We start from the raw sequence: 19818 nt of genomic DNA, 5'->3' as shown, positions 1-19818 counted from the left end.
TCCTCGTCCGAATTGTCGGAGTAACGAAAATCGGGGAAGCCTTGCGAAGCGGATAAGGGACTGCGATAATGATCTGTCTTAATGGTCTCCTCTAATGGTTTGTTGCGATAACGGTCTGACGCTCCCGAATTCACCGACGATCTAAATCCCCCCTCCGCCCTGACTGGATCATTGTTTGCGACCGGGAACTTTTGCAGGATGCGACGAGAGGATCGAGCGTCTCCGCGTTGGAAATCCGCCCCGAGCCGCCCGAAAATCGGAGGGCGCTGACGGCCTCGGCGCGATAATCCGCCACTGGTCGGGATCGACGCAGCGGGCAGCAGCGGGTAGCAGCGGGCGAGGAAAGGCGAGGGAGAAGGACGGATATACCTCGCGGGACGCGCACGGAGGTGGTCGCACACGGGGCGGGCCGGTCGGTCTCACCACTTCGCGGAGTGTATTTTTTTTCTTGCGCCGCGCGTAATCGCGAGGAGGAGAGTGACAGAGCGACTGACGGTCAGAGAAGGACGGGCGACGAGGCGGCGAAGGTTGCGACTGACGAGAAAGACGAAGAGAGAGAGAGAGAGAGGGAGCGAGAGAGCAGGACAGCGAGATCGTCCGATTGACGGGCTCGACGGATACCGATGCCGGTGGCTGTTGGACCGCGTGGTCTCGCGAGGATGCTCCGCCAGTGATCGCCACTCCGTCCGACAGCGGTGTACATTGTTGTTGTTATTGTTGTTGATCGATATTCTCGCGAGAGGAAGAGAAGAAGCCAAAGAGAGAGAGAGAAAGAGAGAAGAAACCCGGCGAGGGGGCGAACGAGCGAGGGAGAGGCGGGGAGAAGAAACTGTCGCGGCAGGAAGCACCGCGAGAGGTTGGCAACGGTGGTGGTGTGCCCGCTCTGCCGCTGGGGTGGTGGTGGAGGTGGTGGTGGTGGTTCGCCGTGACACAGTGGTGGAACGGAGGCACGAAGGACACGACCGTGAGAGAAGAAAAGAGGGTTGTTATGGGGCGAGAATCCCGTGGCGCGTTGCTGCTCGTCGCGCTGGCCGTGCTGGCAGCCGCGGACGCCTTCTCGACCGACAGTAAGTCCGCATTTTTTTTTTCAGTCACAGTTACGGCGGAGAAACATTTTCGCTGGAGCGAAAGGGGCCAGAGGCGCGAGGGGGCGATGAGGAGAGATGGGAGCGGGAGAGGCGGCGAGGGGAAGAGAGCTGGTCCTGAAGAGCCTGGCCCGTATACACCCACAGCTGCGTCGCGGTCCTCGGAACAAAACTCGCGATTCGTCTCGCGTTCGTCTACGAAAGCCTCCTTCGACGGTATCGCGACGTATCGACGAATTTTTCAGTTATGACTTCGTTCGCCTTTGCCGCGCTCCGTTCTCCCGCTCCCTCCCTCCGAGAGGCGCGTCAATGAGGGGCTCGCGGATTTTAACGTTCGCTCTCTTTTTCTCTTCTGAGGGTGGGTTATTTGTTCACGCGTTATTTGGTCACCGCTCGACATCGGGAGGAGACAATCGATTTATTTACGACCGTAGTCGCGTACGTGCTATTATTGACTGTCAACGTCATCGCTACCGTCGTCCGATGTTAATGTGAGACGCGCGTCAGAGATTAATGGCATTGTGACATCGCGTATTATTTCGTAAGAGAAAAGGACAAGATCCTGCGAAGCCTCTGAAACAAAAAAAAAACATGCCGGCGAGGAGATTCCATGGCGGCCGTTTCTCTCTCACCCCGAGTCCAGCTCCGAAAATTTCCATTCTCGTCGAGAACGCGCCGCAGAGATCGGATACCCTCGTCGTGTATTGAAAATCGAATTTTGAAAATCACATTATATTATATCAAATTTGTATCGCGAAAATTAATAATGTTATAGTATATCACGTTGAACTTGCGTCCCTGCGATTAATGACGTTAATCCAAATTAGGTTTAGGGTTCAGAGCATTTCCGAGGTGACTGGAGCTCGTGCGTCGCGCATTCGTGCGAGCGGAGCGCGTCGAGATCTCTTCGCGCGTTCCCGTTCCGTTCGCGTCCCGATCGTTCGCAGCATCCCTCTGGACCGCGGGGACGAGCCCCCCGAAAAAGCGCCGCGACCCGAGACGTTCGATTCAGCTGACGCGAAGTTGCACATTATGTAAGACCGATAGACGCGACGTCGTCGGCGTCGTCCCGTTTTGTCAACGGTCGCGCACGCTCGCTCTTTTCCATTGAGCTATATTGCGTATACGTTTCTGTTTTTCGCCGAGACGAGATATGTACATAGTAGGATGTTAACGTGATTGAGAGAAAACGGAGTAAAATGATAAGTCATTCAACGCCGCTTTGTTTTGATTTCCGCAATGTTTGCAAGGCACGTGATATTCAAAATAAATAACATTTAGTCAACAAGCGCGTTATAGTTTCTGTTTCTTGCACGCGACGTGTACATATAAGTGAAAAATCGTCTCGTTACACATTTTTAGCTTGATATGTAAAGGATTCCCGATTTTCTGTCATCTGTCACCGCGGACAGAAACGAGACGCGCGCACACACTATATAGTTACAGATATCCATCAGGCGCAATTAGCGTAATGATTCTTCCGGCAAACTAGATCCCGTCGTCGTGGACTTTTATTTGATCTATTCTGACCGCGTGTACACACACACACACATACACACACACACACACACACACACACGTTCAAGTCGCTTCGAAATTTGCGTACGTCTCGCGATTTCCACCGGTCCATTAACATCGCCCGGTAATTTCACCGAGGAATTCATGAGGTAGCGTAAAGCACACAGCGGAAAATAGCCGGCGCGCACGTTCCACGTGATAAATCCGTGTCGGCGATTCCCGTCGGGAGTTGTTAAGGTGTTTCGCGGACCGTACGTGAATTCGCAAAAAAAAAGAAAGAAAAAACTTCGATCTCAGGATCGTCTGTTATTTCGCTTGGACTGCCACCGTGTACCGTTCGCATTATTTATTCGGATCCGTTCGTCGGTAATCTTTATACCGATATTACTGATGGAGTAACTGATACTTGAACTGATATCTTTATAGGAAACTCTCTCCCTGTCGTACGAATCGTTAAATAAATATTTCTCCACGATGACTACCGCGCAAGGAGAAATTACATTACAGCAAGAATATTATGTCAGACAATGTCAGAACGTCGGTTAATTGAAATGAAAATTGTAACATTGGAAATAATAATCGTTTACACGGCTCACGGGTAATCGAATAACGATACTGCATATGGTAAAATGCAAAGGTAAAATTGCGTGGTGTCACTGGTGTTATTTGCTCAATGAGCGTATAGTAGGCAGAGATAGGTATCTAACTCTATTGTCGTCAACGAGAATTGCAAAGTAAACCTTGTCGACCAGTTGATACGCAAATGAGTTACGCGAGAGATTACGTTTGATTTTATTATTGCTGCGTTTAGCATTGGAACGACGCACGTGTCGCGCGGTCGCGCGTCCATAGGTCTCGTCTTCTAACGGCGAGTCACTCTAATTATAACTTCGCTACAAATCTTGGCGTTATCTCAATTCGTTTATTTACCAGATCCGTGAAGGTTTCGCAAGCCGAAAGAATGTAAGCGCGACAAGCAATTTGAGCGGTAAGTGAATCGAGCGATCGAGGGTATTCTCTCGAAAATACATCAGGTTTAATTTAAAAGCTGAAAAACTACGATTGATCGATCTCCAGTACGCTTAATTTCCGTCTCTTACGTTTCTTTTTTTTTTCTTACGTGCTGCTCGTGTTAAGCTTGTAAAGACTACTTGTTGAGTTTTTTCTCAGTGCATTTTTTTCGTTGGTTCTCAGGTAAACTAGCTTGTCCTTTGCGGCAGTTCCGATGTGCCAATGGCAGATGCATACCGATCTCGTGGGTCTGCGACAAATCGGACGATTGTACTGACAATTCCGACGAAAGCCCGGAGGAATGCAAAAGTAAGTCACGCGCAGAATTATGCGAAAAATACGTCAAATTATACATGCGATATAACGTAACAACGATGACGTCCGGCGCGGTCCGTATACACGATCGAGCGCAAATTTGCGCAACTTTTTGACGCGTCAAATTCGCATATGAACCGAAACGCAAACATCGTTTTACACAACAAATATTAACGTTGCGCAAACGATCGAGCCATTAGTCGTTTCTGCATGGGGTTTCGTGAATTTCTCGTTTACACTCCTTACATCGCGATCGTACATATTTTTCATAATTATACCCCTTTGATCGCTACGCGCGAACTTATAAGTGAGCGCCACGAAATCGGAATTTTAGCGAAGTATTTTGCAGAATTGTAGAGGGAATTTTTTAATAATTATTTCGAGACGTGGAGAATGGAATAAAAGTGATAAATCGTTTGAAATTTTTTTAACGACAAACCGTAATCACCGACTTGCGCATCGAACGTTTCTTTGCTCCGCGCGAGTAATGAAATATTTATGAATCGGCGTTATGAATCGCGACATGAAAAATGACGCAGGGATAAATAATAAGTTGTTTCGGAAGTTTCGCGCTGTGCTACATGCGAAAGTGTGCGTACACGCAAGCGTGTGTACGACCCAGTGCGCGCGCGCGCGCACGCGTGTGTTTGTTAATTAAATGACGATCCGTTGACAAATAAGCCGTCTGCGTTTGCCCGCGCGTCCTTCCACCGTTTTATTGATCTCGAGTAGATGTCTCAGCAGAGGGCTGACCGAACTAATTTTCGCGGCTGCGATTTAAAGCCTTGGCGAATCTAGGCCCGTTCGATCGATCGCACTTGGAGATTTATTTACGAGGCGCCGCGTGCGCCAAACAAACCGCATCCCGATCGACGTGCATAATGACGTTTATCAACTATAAACTATAATAATACGGCGTAACGTCTGCGCGAGTCCGGTGTAGCCTTGCGAAACGCCTCGCGCGAATAATGTTGGTGAATTATAGAGTTTTAATCAAAACTTGAATTATGGCTTTCAATTTGCATTTCCGCTTGATTTCGAAATGATATTGTCTTCTCTCAGCGCTTATATCGATTGTTTATGTGCCTCGAGGAGGAAGTTGCGCAAGCGACGCCGTCCGAGAGTCAAGATTCGTCCAAAATTATACGAGTATAGATAATTTTATTAGCGCATTCATCGCACCTGATTTATCTTATCGCAGACGCGTTGTAATGACCTACATATGATACTGCATTCTTACGCGACGGTGCTTTCCCGTAGATAATTAAATGTTGCATTTTTTTTATTGCTTTACGATTTAGTACTTGAGAACAATATATATGTATATAAATTTACTCAATATTTTCTGAGAAAAAAGTAAGGAGAAATTAAAAACAATATTAAAACGAAAGAATTACGTTAAAATTACCCTAACGTGAGCTTTATTTTTTTTCGATACAGGGGTGTAAAATTCATCCCAGACATCCGTTCTCGAGTTTCGTGAATAATCACGTGAGTCGTGACTTTCTTGTAATTGCTTCTCTGTGAATCGCGATTAGAAAGTCACTTGTATCTTCGTTGATCTATTATTCCTCGATACGATCAAAACACCGATCGATTCATTGAGTGAAGTTTACCGGCTTTATGAATCCTGCCCTTATGAATTCTTAGAAATCGTTTGGCTAAATGTTTATTTCAATAATAACATTGAATTTTGAGCTTTGGCGTTTTCCCAATCAATCTGCGAGTTTGCAGTTTCACGAGGCAGATATTAGAACGAGCAGTATCGCTATGCGCAATATGTAATTATTTTCGAGCATTCTATACATAGTATGTCTCTGTATTCTATAGTATAGGAGTGATTGAGGAGTGCGTTTCACCGCGATATGATTACGAGTCGATGATAATCAACGAGTTTGCATCGCGAATGTTTGCAACACATTGCATACGGTTGCACATGTATACCTATACATACCTATAACGGAACATATAACAACAAGAAAATCTGAAGCTTGCAACGCATCAGTAATCTCTTGCCTTTCCTCGTACTTCAAGTCCGGCGCCTCGTGACGAAAAGAAAAACAGATGAGAAACAATAATCGCCATAATTTTATAAATATGTGATTATAGACCAGCGAGATGTGCAATTCCGCGAAAATATTACCGTAACATAAAAACTCGCCGTCCTTGCCAGTGCCTTATGCTATGGTTTCTCCAATTAATTACGCGAGAATCGGGCAAGACGCAGCCTCCTGTTAATCTTGCATCAGACAGAATGATCTAATCTGCTCTCCCGTATTAAAGAATAAAGCTATACGACATGTACTTGTGTGCTAGTCTCATTTGTCCATTAAATCGTTGAGCTATTCGCTCGGAGCTTAGTCCGAAAAATCTTGAATGATGAACGAGAAATATCGAAAATATATCTGGGCAATGTGTGTGAAAGACATGACTTTTTTAAAAATATAATTATATATTATACATTATTTTTTTTACAAATAATCTCTATATACCTTAGTATTGGTATAAAAAAATAATTTTTTATGCACTGATAAAGTATATCTGGTAATGCTCGCAATGGACACGATGTCTTTTTTTTTTTAATAATTATATTGTTATATATTAAATATTTTTCAAAAATGAGAGAGAGAGAGAGAGAGAGAGAGAGAGAGAGAGAGAGAGAGAGAGAGAGAGAGAGATTATTATATACCTCGATATAACAAAAAAAATACTTTTTGATATTGATATTGAAATACATAAATTCTTTTATTCGTTGCTTTCAAGAAATATGTTCAAGCAACCTGTATTTAACGCATAAATATTGCGTATACATCATGTCGCGGCATTTTCTCTCCTTTGGTTACATTTCTCAAATTAGTTCCATTATATAGTTTTGCACTATGCTCTCCTTAATGCAACGTAATTGTACTTTTGTAGAGCATTTAATTTTCCGTGGAAGATTCCCTCGCATTCGTGTAAATTGGTTCCACGGGCTGCGGGAACGCAAATAAACAAGCGGCTAAATAAGTAACTAAATAGACAAACTGCGGCACGATAGCGCAGCGACGTGAAATAATAAGATAGAAAAGGCAAAGGAAAAGGAAGACCGCGAGGGAAAAAGAGTGCTATCTAACGAGCGAAAAGGGGCAATAAAAACGAACGAGACCTGCCAAACGAACCAAACCGACATTGTCCTTTGTCATTTCCCAGAACGTTTCGCAGGGCTTGCATTTTTGCACGCAGATTTCACCGCGTCGTGACTTCTCACAGTTTCTTCCATTTCTTTTATTTTCTTTTTCTTTGGTCCCTCGGCTTCTCGCATGCCGACTGTCATTTTGACCTGGGATCTCGAATCCCATCAGTTTTCGTCGATTTTCTCTCGCCTGTCCGAACGTTTCAACCGCGCGGCTGATTTCAACAGCTGGTAATCAGCTTCGATCCTCGAGCGCGCCATTTCCTCGAACGATCAAATTTCATCTTCAATTAGGATCGCGAACGAGATTCTTGATTCGAAATTATGAATCTCGATTGCGAGAAACGTATAAGCTGTACTAATATGGAGCTGTAGATTTTCATACGGTATATCAATGTCTTACGAACTGGTAGAAGGTTCAAATTGTTCGAGAAATGCTACTGTCGCGTTTCTCATTTGAGGTTTTTCTAATTCTAGATCGACGAAGGATAATCCTGTAAATGTACGGATGCAGTTAAGCGCGAGATACTTAGATCGTCGATTCATCAATACCATCAATCAGTCTTGACCACCGTGATCTAAGGCACGGTGCATTGCCATCGCTTCGGCGCGGCCGCAAGGTTCAGGCAATGTTGCATCAGGCTCCGAGTCCATTCCTTTTTTTCCTGTATTCGTCCTGTGGCTTCTTTTACACTGAACTCTTTTGCCGCCGCCGCCGCCGCCGCCGCCGGATACGCCGTCGTTCTTCCTCCATCAGCCGGCCTCCGTTCATTTAGGGTCGATGCATTTTATTGTAACGCAAGGTCCGCGCCAGTTGCATCAGTCGACGAGACGACGAGGATAACCGATTCGGCTGGCGACTGCCAACGCACCATATAATTATGGTGAAAGCCAGTCGCGGCATGGTGTGTATAGGCTCTCGCATGATTTGCTCGAGCGTCGACTCGCGCATTGGCGGCCGCATCGATCGCTTCCTTGAGATTTGCAACGTGAGGATTGGCGAAATTTTATTTGAATAACGGATGAATTACTTGAGCTGGAATTTGTTCGACCGAAACCGTTCTTTCATTGAGACATTTATAAAAACGTAACGCTGCGTTTATGTAAGTAACTTGGGAAGATCTGATGTAAAAATTATAAAAGAAAAATACGTTCGCGACTTGCAGACTCCGCCGTGGGAGTCTCTGAACTTCGTCCTATGCTTTCGCATTTAGACATCAATTGGTGCTTAACGATTTCTAACTCAATTGAAATCAATCGGTTGGTCTGCGTCACTGAAGCAACGCCAACGAAATCTCGCGGACAATCATTGTGGTCATCGTTCAGTGTTGTCCCAAGTGAATCCATTTTTATTGCGTTAACAAATACATTCTGCAAACTTGCAATTGCAAAATAAATCGAAATCGGAAGCTGTGTTAACTGATGCTTAACCGCGATACGTTTTTGCTCTTTCGAAATTACCAACAATCGAAATGCCAAAATGCAACGCTCAAATTAATTATTTCTGTGTACAAATTAACATAACGTATAACCGATCGCGGAATTGTAATAAGAGAAGTTTTAGTTTTGAATTTCCAATTTGAACCGAACGTATACATTAAACGACTATGCGATATTTATAGTTATTTCACGAGAAATAAAACATGCCGTGCCATCAATTCCGGAATACATCGCACATCTGATTGTCCTCTGTTTTCTGAATGGTATTTTTGTTGTTAATTTCGACACGCCAGAGATAACGTGCGCATAAATGTGTCGGATTGGTGTTTTTAACGGATAATTCAAGATCAATTAATCTCAATTTAAATGGCTCGTGGGGTGGGAGGGACTAAGCGAAGAACAGATATATAAAATATGAACTCGAACTATATGTAATCGTAAATAACGTCCCGGGGTAGTAAATATTGATCGTGACGACGCGTGAAAAGCGATATTCATAAGAAGTATAGCGCACGCATTTCGTGGCGAATGCATAATGCACATAATCGTCGACAGTGCCGAGCATATATTATTACCTGGTCTATTTCAGCCTTTCAAGTTGTTGAATGGCTCAACGTTAACGCACGCGTATTTTCTGTCACTCGCAAATCGGTACCGCGCGCAAAGTGACACTCGCGAGAGATATTACTGCGCGTAGCGCGTTTTAATAAAATTCAAATTTTTTCGATTCTCTTCGGGAAAGGGGATCTCGTATGGAAAAATTTTATTCCACGTTCTCGATTTACTTTTACATGCATAATAGAATTACCTTTTTGATTGTTTTATTAGCTAACATCGGTATATCCATGCACATGCATTGTCTGATGCATCATGCTGATCCTGTTACAAGTCAATATTCACGAAAGACGTATCAATTCTGGAAGAAGATATTCTCAGCGAGAATCTCACGATTTTGAGGCAGACATTTAATTATCAATTGTAATGACATTTTTAGAAATGTCGATTTCTCCTCTTTTTAAGTAAAGACCTATCCGTTCTTGTAATGAAATTTGTATCCGTGATGTCGGAGAGATATTGACTTGTGACAAAGTTATATAAATCTTGTATAATCCATAATTGAGAGGAATTGAGAGGAATTTCGCTTTTGGATTTCAACATTTAAGCAATTTTGTTCTCGAAACCTCGAAAGTTAACGTTACATATATGTATTTAAGATTACTCTGGAGCTTCGTAACTTCGCTCGAATCTATGCAAATCAATTCAAATCGTCTCCTTCATGAATCGGATAACGGCAAAACAAGAAGTTTCTATCCCGCACGACGAACAAACGGAATTATTTATTTAGAATTCTAAATAAAAGAGGAGGGCGGCAAATCGCGCGCGCGTGCGCGCACGTCGGGGAATGATAAATATCCTCGCATCTACCGTTAATATCTAATATTACCTGCTCGGAAATTCATGGATTATTATGTGACAACAGCTCGCGATATAATAACCATCGCGTAATTTGATACAATAATTACATGACGTTCATTAATTAATCATTAGCGCGTTTAACTCTTGTGAAGCCGTCCGCGAAATACTCCACGTTCTCGCCAGATATAATGCATTTCGGACGCAGCCAATAAAGCCCGTCACGAGAATGATATTGCCTTTATCAATCTTTTGCAATCGTGCAACTTTCAACTTTGCATCAAAGCCTGTTACACATATATCTAGATTCTTTCGGTCTTGGACGAATTACACAAATGCTGCTGAATTTTTTTTTTTTACAAGAGCAGTATCGGATGGGACTTTTTTCATCAGCGTAATCGATCGGAAAATACTGGCACTGCAAAGCGCCAGACTTCTCTCTCCGCCGTTATATTAAATTTAAACGCCGTACTGTGTGTGCGCGCAGCACGAAATCCAATAAATTAGTTCGCATGAATACATTGGGCAGTCTCGTGACACATAGTTTCAATTAATCCGCTCGTAGCTTCTTGCCACTAGAAAGTATATTAGGGTATCCCTCCCTAACTGCTAATACAAACAGCAATGATATTCCGCTGTAAAAAATAAATAAATTGGAAATAAAAGATCGAATTTTTTTGCAATTTAAAATTAGTTTTAATAGTTTGCAAACTCAATATTTTTTTTTTCTGTTAAACTTTAATAAGAGTCAATTCAATTTTAAATGGCCCTTTATCGTGGTATTGAACTGCTCAAACGTTAGTGATTTCAGCAGCGTTTAAATATAAATAATGTCGTTATATTTATAAAGATATTTCGGTATTGCATCAGTGGTGCATTAAGAATAAGATTCTCGGAAACGAACCGATCGATTCGCGAAGGTAATCGTGAGCGCGCAATGACCGAGATTATCGCTGATGGAGCGTGATCTAGTCGTGGGACGCGGAAAGTCAAGCGCGTGAAAAGGGAATGACGAGACGGCTGCTTTTAAACAAGAGTCGCAATACGGGACAGGATTCTTACGCGGCCAGAAAACTGGTCACGATCCCGTCTCGCATATACGTCTTACCTTTTAACGGGCTATACACGACGTGCATATTTCGTATACATATTATGTATTATATTTTGCTTTATATTATGCTTTATATTATGCATATTATGCTTTATATTTTGTATAATAGCATGTGCACGTGCACGCGTGCTACCAGTGAGTCGCAAAATTATCTGCATTTTCTCAATTGTTGGCATGGCTTCACACGATCGATATTTTTTTATATGTTGCTCACGGAAAGTTGTGTAGCATCTATCGTCGATAAATTTTTAAATACGTAAACACAGATAGGTGTGCGTGTATATATATGTGTGTATATCGTAGAAAAACGACTAACGAACTCAGTCGAGACCTATGGCGTGTATACATATACATGTATACATATATACATATACACCGATTGCATATTCTATATTGAATATTGCATTTGATTTTAGCGTATATTGATTATTCCAGTAAACGACGACGATTTATCATTCATTCCGTATACCGAAAACTCGAGATGCATATATCTCAGAATATCATGTTTCTGCAAATGAAGTGCTGGTCAGCTCTTCGACAGTCTTTCGACAGTTGTTCGACAAAAACGATGTTATCATTCACTTATTAATCTACGCCAAGTGCAATAACCGCATCAAATATTAATAAAAAAATTTTTGACAAATTTTTTTCTTTATTGGAAATACCAAGGTTATATTATTTTTTTTTAATTATTAATATTAATTTTATTCTGTTCGATTTTTTGTAACCATATATATTTTTTTAAATATGACAATTTTGTGATTATTATGTGATTAAACATTTTCAAATCTCTCGACACACACTTATTACACATATTTTAAAATTCACGTTTTTAAAAATATTTTTTCTATAATATTAAATATATTTGTGTAACATATATAAAAAATTTAAACACGTTTTAAAACCTATAAATATTATATATTTTTAAAAAGGAATATTTAAATAAATTTGTATTTTTACAATCGAAATAACTCAAACTTGGACCAAATCTATATAAAAATGAATGAAACAGTTAGATTAAGTGTATCTTTAATTAAAGCTTAAGTCAAAATTATAATAAAATTAATTTAAAATTTAAAAAAACAAGTTTATCTATGTTTCTTTGAAACTTGACTCATAAAAACTTTATCGCCGTTAAGCCAATATCTTAAAAACTATTAATGTCTCCGTATTTTCGTTGAAAGCATCCTATATTTTTATCTTTCAAGTACTTATTTAGTAAAAATTATTCAAGCAATCAATGATAAATTAATTTGTTTCTCTTAATGAGCACATATATTGCATGTGTATAACATTCATAATGATATTTAAAAACATATAGGATTCGCGATCATTACTGTTACGCATTCATCGCGGAAACGCAAATTTTTTAGATAAGATATCCTATTGTACATACAAGCGTCGATATTTCGCACTTAATCAATTATACATATGTTTCGGTCTCGAATTATCGTCTCGATAGCTTTCTGAAGTCCGGCCGCCGGCGCTATCTTCCGCTGTGCTACTTTTCGTATTTTTTGTGCCAATATCTGACCGCATCGATGCTTCAGTTACTTTCGTGTTATCATTATGCCACGAATGATGCGTTCCAGGAACTTGATATGACGATAATGTTCGTCATATATGTACCTCTTCTTTTGTACGTTTACGTACGGATTTATCTAACCCTTTGACAATGCGTATTAACAGCAAGTAGCAAAAAAGCGAGAGGTATTTAATCGAGAATAACGTGCACGTTTCTACGTCGATAAACATAGCCGTATAAATTTGCGAGAAATGCTTGAAAAATTATTTGAAAAGATAGAGGATAGTTGTTCCCCAGCGATTTTTATGCATAACTCTCTCGTAGTATGCGTATAATATTTCAAGTATCATACGGACAAGATAATAAACACACATTATATACTTAACGCTTTATATTTAAAAAAGAATAATAGTTTCTCTCTCTCTCTCTCTCTACAAAATAATAAACGTAAAAGAATGTTACTCGACGAGGGAAAAGCCGCAGGCTAAAATGTAATACATATTTAATAGTTTTAAAAAGCATGTTAAAGCCCGTTAATGAATCGATGTAGTTTTTAAATCGTATATTAAAGCAGACCTAGCGTATAACGGTAAACAAAAGGATATGCCGTGCGCAAATTTTTTTCTCATCAATTTTGAAATGTAGAGAACCCATGAATTTTTATTCTGTCAATATCCAGGATTATCGTGTTACTCATTTAATGTGTATTGAACCGATGACTTAAATGTCAGCGCTACATATTTAATTTTTAACATGTAATTTTATTTTTATTTTGTTGCAACAACTTCGCGTGTTAACTCCGTACAAATTAGTCTACCGTTGAAATTATTGTGAATTTCACACATATAAAAACACTTTATTGTGCAAAAGGCGATGTTATAAAATGTTCAAATTTATAATCCGTGAAAAAGTAAAGTTTGCCTATACACGCACATACCCATGTACATGCACACACAATGCACACAATGCTTTTTAAAATAAAATGTTTTTATATATACGGCAGAAAGTTTGTCAGAAATCTACTTAAATCGTATGATAAAGTATCCAAATCGGTTACGGTATTTATAAATGAAAAGTATTACGTCTTTATTTCGTGTATTGATGTATAGAAATTATATATATATTTCTTCTTCGACACCAATCCTTGTGTATATCTAACGTGTTTAATCATGTGTGCGTGATTAAGAAAAACGTGAGAAACGCACCGGATTCGCAACGAGGATTAGCGCGGTAGTAGGGCTTTGATTCGCTTCTCTCCTTCTGCCACACCGCGGAACACTTGCGTGCGCGTGTGTACGTGTGTGCCAAAGCCCATATATAGGCGCCCCTTTGGCGGGCTGCGGCCTTACAGAATCCGCGGCTACCACCGTGAGTGCATCGTTGCGCCAGGTGCGTGCGTCCCGGTGCTCGCGTTTTACCGCTTTCGTCGTCGCGCGTGAAAGCTGGAACTGCGAAATCGCTCGACGTCCGAGAGAGTTCCTCCTCTCTGCTCCGATGATCCAGAAGTATCGGGAACGGGATTAAGAAAAAAAGAAAAAAAAAAGAAATTAACACAACAGTGTTGCGTACTTGTCGGATGACATACGTCAGTGAGATTTCATCAGCAAACGCCAGTGATAGGCTCGGGCCGGACGTCGCGTCGTGCCGGAGCCTCGTTCGAAGATCGTTCGGCGCGCTATAATGATCGCGCGTATAAAAATTAATTGATCTTTGATTGAGAAACGCCGAGAGAGGTTTCCTCGTAACGCGTAGTGCGTCTCGGGCGGTCTCCGCGCCGTGCAGTTCGCACGCACGTTTGGACGACAGACCCAGGAGGGTTGCTCCAGTTTGCTCCTCTCTCGCGATCATGCAGCTCGGCGGCGGCAGGAGTCGGACGCGGCCCTCGGACCGCGTTTCCCGGTGCACGTGCATCCTGTTGCTGCTCGCGTGCGCGACTGTCCCTTCGGCCGGTGCCGGTGCCGTCGCTCATTCCCACATGAACATTTCAGACACCCAGGAATGCAAGGACACGGAGTTCAAGTGCGGTAACGGCAGATGCATACCCAATATATGGCATTGCGACGGCGATCGAGATTGCCCGGACGGCACTGACGAGGACCCCGCTGTCTGCAGTAAGTTACAATTTCTTATTATATAATGCATGGAACGCGCGTATAAATATTGCGACGTTGGATCGCTAATTTCTGTCGAGAGAGATACGGACCCCCGGAGAGAAAAATCGAGAAAAATGCTGATTTGCTTCCTATAAAGATCTATAAAACGAGACGGGAGAAAGATTGAAGATAACATTTAAACCCCGGTTTAGTCTTGCCTGCTTAATTTTTTTCAAAACTATTGACCATTTCTGTAAATGCAGATTAACTTTAACCTCGGTTTAACTTGCTTCTTATCTTTTCCTAGTTTAATCTTTTCCAAGAATTAGAAAAAGTTTAAAAGCGAGCTAAGAGATTAAAGTTAATCTACATCGGTATAGAAATGGACATTAATCACATTTGGTTGAAAAATATTAACAAGATATCAAGATATAATACTAACATAGATACATAAGCTACGCATAAAATTTGATTCATGCACGAACGGAACGTTTTGACTTCAATATTAATTTCTCATTTATTCAAAGGATTAATATATAAGGAAAATTAAATAGAGAATTTTTGAGAGTTTATGGAAGTAATACAATATTATAGGAAAGCTCGAGGTTCTATATACATATTTGTTTTATTATTTTGAGAAATATTAAAATCTGTCGAAATATTAACATGTTAAAACGACTCGATTTTGTGATTGCACAGTAGCGATTGTTTCGAATGCGGAAAGTTTTATAAAAATTAAATTAATTTAAATGAAAGTTAATTACCGGCATATTTAACGGCCAATTCAATCGCAGATTAAATATTTGCCGAGGTAAGGTAAACGCGAAATTAATATCCCTCCGCTACTGCCAATAAAATATATCTATTAGCATTTACCGCTTTGAGAGAGACGCCTTGTATACTTACTGTATATATATGCGGAATGCGAAATTTGTAATTTATGCGTCTCTCTATGTAGTGTGTAATCTATTAATTACCTCTTGTAAACGCTTTATGAGTTTCACTTCATAAAAGCAAGGCGCATTTCGTAAAAGCAGAGACGTTTAAGAGATCTTTGCATATTTCATAATAGAAAAATTATATACGCGCTATTCAATCGCATTTTTTTTTTTTTTCATTAAGATATAACTTTTTGAATACTGATGGCAGAGCCTTAGAAGTCGGCTAACTTTCTTGCGAACAAAATTTATTGCATTGTCATGTCAAATAAATGAATGAATATTTAACCGAATATATAGTGCATCCCGGCTGTAAAAGGTCCCGGTATGTGAAAGTGCAACTTTGGAGACCGGTTTTTCACGCAGGTGAAGCGTACTGACATACAGGGTGTCCCTCGCTAACGAGGTTATTTCCTATTTTGAGGGTACTCGATTCTAGTATTCTAGATTCCAGTATTATCGTGCGATTGCTGTCTGATGAAATCCCGCGTGGATGTTAAGACGCGCATATTAATTTTTTTTTTTATTAGAATTGTAAATCGCTTGATATACTACAATTGGCCGTCATATATTTGCATATCTCCACCCTCGGTGTTATTATACGTATATACCGCGAGACGGAAGGACAGTGTTGATGTTAATCGATTAGTTTAATCGTATCCCATCGATCCTTGAAGGTCGCAACGGCGATCATAATTACATAGTGGAATGCACGTTTAATATTAATTAGTGCATACTGACGCAAAGCCCTTTTGACCAATATAATTACGTGTGCATTTAATCATTTCAATTATGATGTAAATTGCGCTGCAGATCATTAAAAATTCTCTTAAATTATAAAGTAGGGAAACGCGATCGAGCTTTATCGTTGATGCACATTGCAATTTTAGTTGAAAAAAACGAAGGAGCTCTATAATCCTTCTGAGAAACTAACAATTATATCGTTCCGTCGTTTTCTCGGAACCGCGCATATGCGCGGCGTCGCGCGCGATTTTCATTATTATTTTCTACTATTTTACAAACGGACTACGTAATGAACTATTTTATCTCGCGTAAAAATTTCATGCTTTACATTTTAATTAACGGGCATTCCAAGTGAATAGCATAACTGCATTCTTTGGATAATTTTAAATGGAATTTATTCTTTGACAGTATTTTTATCTAAAGTTACAAAAATATATAATGTCGAGAATTGGAAGGATGCGATTAATGATGGATCTCTTTATTATTTTTTATTCAAAATTGGCCAAAGAATTTAGGAGGTGTCTTCAATAAGGAGAGCATTCTGCAGTATATTATTACGTTCCACGATGTTCGCGCAGCATTATGTCATAAAATGAGAAATTACTTGAATGCTAGCACGTTCAGTTACATATACGAAACGTGATCGCAGGCGTGTACCTAGCTCTTTTATTCGAACTTGAAACTGAAAACAATGGCGCGCTAAGATATCGAATGTCAAAGGTTAACGAGATTGTTTCGTTTGTCTGCATAATCGGGCATTATACATGATAGTATCGAAACATCTATACTTTGCTTTTGACGTTCAATACTTATAGCGCCGACATTTTGTCTCTCGCACGAAAGAAGTATTGATTTATAGATGTATTGATTTATAGACAAACTAAAGCTTGCTTTGGACACTTCTGTGTCTAAAGCATTAATTCTGTAAATCGCATTAAATTTCTGAATAGAATTACATTTAGAGAGAGAAGTCCGTTTATATTTTTAAATATATTTTTGTGCATATATATATATTTTGTATTTTAATATTATATTTTATATATACGCGTGTGTATTATGATTTCCATCCATTAAAAATGTTTCTTTTTCTGTATTATATAACACATAATATTATAATTATGAAAAAAATTCTATTAAAATATGAATTAAATAAAAAACAAACATTCATATTCTTCATGAAATTTAGCGCAGTATTAAGACGCAAAACTTAAGTCTTCCAAGTTGCACAAGATCAGATGTATTTTTTAGACGACTTTTAGGTGTCCGTCAAAAATTTTTATTCGACAAATTTTATCGCCGATGTCGGCAGCATCAAGTAAAAGTATATGATCTTGCAAGATTATGTCCTAAAGAGATGGCTAATCGAAAATATTGAACTGAAAAAAAGGATCGACACCGTGCAGCGAAAGAGAGTTTGAATGCAGTCCGGGCGAGTGCATTCCAAAGACGTGGCTGTGCGATCATCAGACAGATTGCTCCAACGATCTGGACGAGAAGAACTGTCACAGTAAGTCGCGCGGATAAGCGTTTTAGCGTAGGTGTTACCGGAAAGCAGCCAAGGAGGGACGAGATCAGCCGGAAAGCTACGGAACAAATGGCAAAGCGCAAATTGCAGAATCTCAGATTGCATCCTCTCGTGCTCTCGATACGTTCTATCGCTTGACATGAGAAAGTTGGGTTCTCGGTCCATTAATTGCACGTATCGAGAAACGGGAAACGAGATAAATAACTTGTTGATATAGAATAATTTTGGGAAATTGGTGAAGTGATAACAAGCATAATAATAATTCATCGGTGAAATTAATGACAAAATCAATGCAATTTTTATGACGCGTAATAGTTACATCTTTTTTACATTTATCTGAATAACTAATTAATTAAAATGTTCAGTATTTTCATAGGACGTTGTTGTTATGCATGCCATTTAATGATCTAAAACTTTAAATGATAATTTTTAATGATCTAATCTAATGATAATAGGCTTTAAATCGGTAGAGCACTTTCTTACATTGGGTTTTTTTTAGATCGAGGAAGTATCTAAACTTCCTAAACGAACTCTAATTTTCTCGGGGTTAGCCAGGAGTTTAGGCCTCTCGGAAGTTTAAGCCTTCAATTTATGTGACAGATGGAATTTCATTGTTTCAAGCTTTTACGCATACACTTTAGAATTTATCTGTGCATTCGATACGAGGATGCAATCTATCTTTCGAAGCCTATCGCGACCGAACGTCGTTCGCCGCTGTCCATTTTGTCGGGACTCGCGCCCCGCGTCGTATATATATTCTCGTGCGAATCCGGTACAATGCAATTGTCATGTCTTGTAGGGACCAAGACCTGTACGCCGGAACAATTCACATGCCATTCGGGAAATGGCGAGTGCGTGGCATTAACATGGATGTGCGACGACAACCCCGACTGTTCGGACGGTTCAGACGAGGCTGAGTGCAGTAAGCTTCTGCACGTGGGCTACTTTTTCCATACGCTTGCACACTTTTGTTCTCTCTATTATTTTTCTATCTGTATTTTCTATCTTATCGTGTATTGCACGTTACGTCTCGAGGGTGAACAGCCGAGATTACATATTATCTTTATTCTATTAGTTTTTGCACCCACGCATGCAACTCTTTAAAATACATTGTGTATCTTTGTGACGTTGAACAATCTAGTTTGTGACTTTTTTTTTAGAAAAGGTATTTTAATCGTCCAAGATATTTTTGTAAAGAGCTTTAATTGTGCACATCTATCTACTCTTCAAGATGCAAGCATATGTTATATGTTATATGTTTGAGACACTGCAGTGGATAAGAGTTATAATTATATATATTAAATATATAACTACCTACATATATATTATATATTATCGACGAAAGAGAGAGACAGACGTAGACGAACATACATGTATATCCTATCCGAAGTAAATTGTTTTTGATCGAAAACAATTATAATATTTTTAGTTTGGTGATTGAGTATTTCCTTGGGACAAAGCTAAAATGGATTTTGATTGGTGAAGGTTGCTTGTGTAAGGGTGCTTGTAATGATTCTATGACATGACTCTGTAAAGAAAAAAATGTTAATGTAATAGTAAAATGTAGTTGCTTTAAGGTGCGCTTTAAATGCACACATTTTACAAACCATTTGCACATCTTACGTCGCATATGTTTTTTACAAACGGGTTTTGCACGAATTACGAGTTATTTATACTTTTATTAGCCGCGATTATTATTGCGTTTATTCGATGCGGTGTTCCTGAAATGCGCTGATTTTCGTCAACTTTTCTTTCCTTGCTACTTTGCCGGCCGATAGCGTTAAGATCCACAAGAATTGATGGTGGGTAGAAAGTCGCGCGAAAAATTTATTAGAAATTTCATATCGAGGAATCTCTTTTAATGCATTCTTAACAAGTTCACGCACGATAACCTCGTATCATTTTTCCTTTTATCTATAGTTATTATA

At 40.0% G+C, this 19818-nt stretch overlaps 2 protein-coding genes across 7 annotated transcripts in view; one reads left to right on the top strand and one right to left on the bottom strand.

Annotated features, from left to right (window-relative positions):
• Positions 1 to 14585, bottom strand: part of LOC143908158 (uncharacterized) — a 33489-nt gene extending 18904 nt beyond the window's left edge. Inside the window, exons 1-2 of one of the 2 annotated variants that reach the window (XM_077425548.1) lie at positions 14176 to 14585; positions 13796 to 14076 (exon numbers count right to left, since the gene is read on the bottom strand). The gene's annotated coding sequence lies outside the window, so the exon portion shown is untranslated. Of the gene's footprint in view, positions 1 to 13795 lie in introns of both variants that reach the window. The other variant, XM_077425551.1, reaches the window with a different exon arrangement.
• The window catches only part of LOC143908155 (low-density lipoprotein receptor), a 29370-nt gene that overhangs the window by 455 nt on the left and 9097 nt on the right, over positions 1 to 19818 (top strand). For 2 of the 5 annotated variants that reach the window (XM_077425540.1, XM_077425541.1), the window contains exons 2-6: positions 198 to 1067; positions 3798 to 3923; positions 14579 to 14701; positions 17753 to 17872; positions 18690 to 18812. In XM_077425540.1, the coding sequence (XP_077281666.1) occupies positions 989 to 1067; positions 3798 to 3923; positions 14579 to 14701; positions 17753 to 17872; positions 18690 to 18812 (571 nt within the window). In that variant the 5' untranslated portion in view covers positions 198 to 988. The remainder of the gene's footprint in view (positions 1 to 197; positions 1068 to 3797; positions 3924 to 14578; positions 14702 to 17752; positions 17873 to 18689; positions 18813 to 19818) is intronic. The other 3 variants (XM_077425542.1, XM_077425543.1, XM_077425544.1) reach the window with 3 other exon arrangements.

Source organism: Temnothorax americanus, unplaced genomic scaffold, assembly GCF_048541705.1.
Source record: "Temnothorax americanus isolate GAGA-0224 unplaced genomic scaffold, ASM4854170v1 Scaffold9, whole genome shotgun sequence".
In the NCBI taxonomy this organism is placed as follows: domain Eukaryota; kingdom Metazoa; phylum Arthropoda; class Insecta; order Hymenoptera; family Formicidae; genus Temnothorax; species Temnothorax americanus.
Note: the sequence above shows the minus strand (reverse complement) of the source record. Positions and strands in the feature narration are given on the sequence as shown.